General features: G+C 38.9%; 1 protein-coding gene across 1 annotated transcript; it reads right to left on the reverse strand.

Moving 5' to 3' along the window:
* Positions 1-214: 214 nt before the first annotated feature.
* Positions 215-1,377, reverse strand: llph (LLP homolog, long-term synaptic facilitation factor). The gene is made up of 3 exons (XM_049005333.1): positions 1,238-1,377; positions 685-908; positions 215-590 (listed from the first exon to the last, which is right to left on the reverse strand). Exons 2-3 carry the CDS (start codon positions 896-898, stop codon positions 427-429), a joined length of 378 nt encoding a protein of 125 aa, XP_048861290.1. The 5' UTR covers positions 899-908; positions 1,238-1,377; the 3' UTR covers positions 215-426.
* Between the last annotated feature and the right edge of the window lie 249 nt (positions 1,378-1,626).

A 1,626-nucleotide genomic window follows, 5' to 3' on the forward strand; every position in this document is an offset into this window, starting at 1 on the left:
AGCTCCTCCTTTATCCTCCTAATTAAGACTCTTCGGACTCCCATCTAAGAAACTGCTTAAATGTGACCTCAAATCCATCCCCATTATATACAAGAGTAGCAACCTCAACTGTAAATACTTTTCTCCTGCATTACTAATGTGAGTGTAGTAACTTAGGTCGCAATTTTAATATCTTAATTTTCTTTGTTTACTTATCTGTAATATTTTCACTCACTTTAAGGAATTTAATGTTCTTTAATTCTGTATATCCTACTGAAAAACCATGAATCTGTTTAGAAAGCCCATTTGAACATGTATTATACATCTTCTGAAAAACAAAGATCACTCTTTACATCCATTAAAAGGGCAATATAACAGTGTGAATTTTGCATATTTCAATGCAGATCATTAGTATTCTGTGAATTCAGTCTCTTGTCCAAAGAGTTTTTACCAAGCTAGTCCCTTCTTAGTCTTGGGTTTTCCTTTCTTTGCTTTGCGTTTGGCTTTTAGTTTTTTCATCTGCCTCTGGTTCATCCACGTCGGGTACTGTCCGTGTTCGTCCAGCTGGGTCTTCTTTTTCCGTTTGCTGTCCATATCCATAGTTGACACGTCTGAGGATATAATTAAACAGAAATAACATTGCGTAAGACCTCGCACCTTCGGTAATGCAAACAGACGAGCATCGTGAATGATGAAGAAGCTCACCGTCCTCTCCTTGCATCTCCATGTCCACCGCCTTTGCTTTAAGCTTCTCCACCGGCACCACAGTAGCGATTTGCTCCACGTCCTTCATGCTGATATCGCCGTTCCCACCATGGCCCAGCGTAGCTTTTAGCCTCGCCAGCTCCTTCGGTTCGTTCTTCTTCCTTTTTTCCGCTCGCATTTTCCGTTTCCATTTACTGCGTAGGCTTTTTGCCATCTTAGTGAATCTGAAGACGCAGCAAAAAAAAAAAAAAAAAAAAAAACTGAAGACACTTAACCAAATACTGAAAACTGCTTAAATGAAATTATGCTTACTTAAATATTATTTTATATTCCAGTGATCTCAATATATCTTTGTTATAACCACTACTGCTAATTGTCATGTTGCGAGATTTAGCTACACTCGGTACCTTGGTCAGCTAACAAGCGAGCAAAGTTCAACTTATTAAACGATTTCATGCCTATCCCTATTTAGTTTTCAGTGTTTCTCGTAACAATGAACTCCAATCAGTCGCATATAAAGAGTAGGATTTATACAAGTTTGTTAGATACTTACCAACTCCAGCCGTTCCGAGTGTAAGAAAACAAACACGTGTGGATTTTTTCAGCAGCCGTAAAACGACTCTACGTTTGCGACAGTTTAGTCGTAGGACGTCAGGATACATACAGTGGCCCGTTTGCGCAATGCATATTGGCAGGGTTTAGTAGTTTTAACCGGAAAAATATATATTTTTTGTCAAACTATACTTACATTTTTTCTCGAAGACTGGTAACGTCTGCCTGTCTAAATGATACCTGAGTATTGTGACTTTAATACCGAATATGTCCGCGATCTCTACTAGTACTGAGTGAGGTCAAAATCCCAGCCAAATAATGACTTCCGTTTAAAAACTGGGGGGATGACAGAAACAAAACCTGTAAGCCAGTGTTTATAGCCACAGAGGA

This window comes from Brienomyrus brachyistius, unplaced genomic scaffold (assembly GCF_023856365.1).
Source record: "Brienomyrus brachyistius isolate T26 unplaced genomic scaffold, BBRACH_0.4 scaffold253, whole genome shotgun sequence".
Taxonomy (NCBI): domain Eukaryota; kingdom Metazoa; phylum Chordata; class Actinopteri; order Osteoglossiformes; family Mormyridae; genus Brienomyrus; species Brienomyrus brachyistius.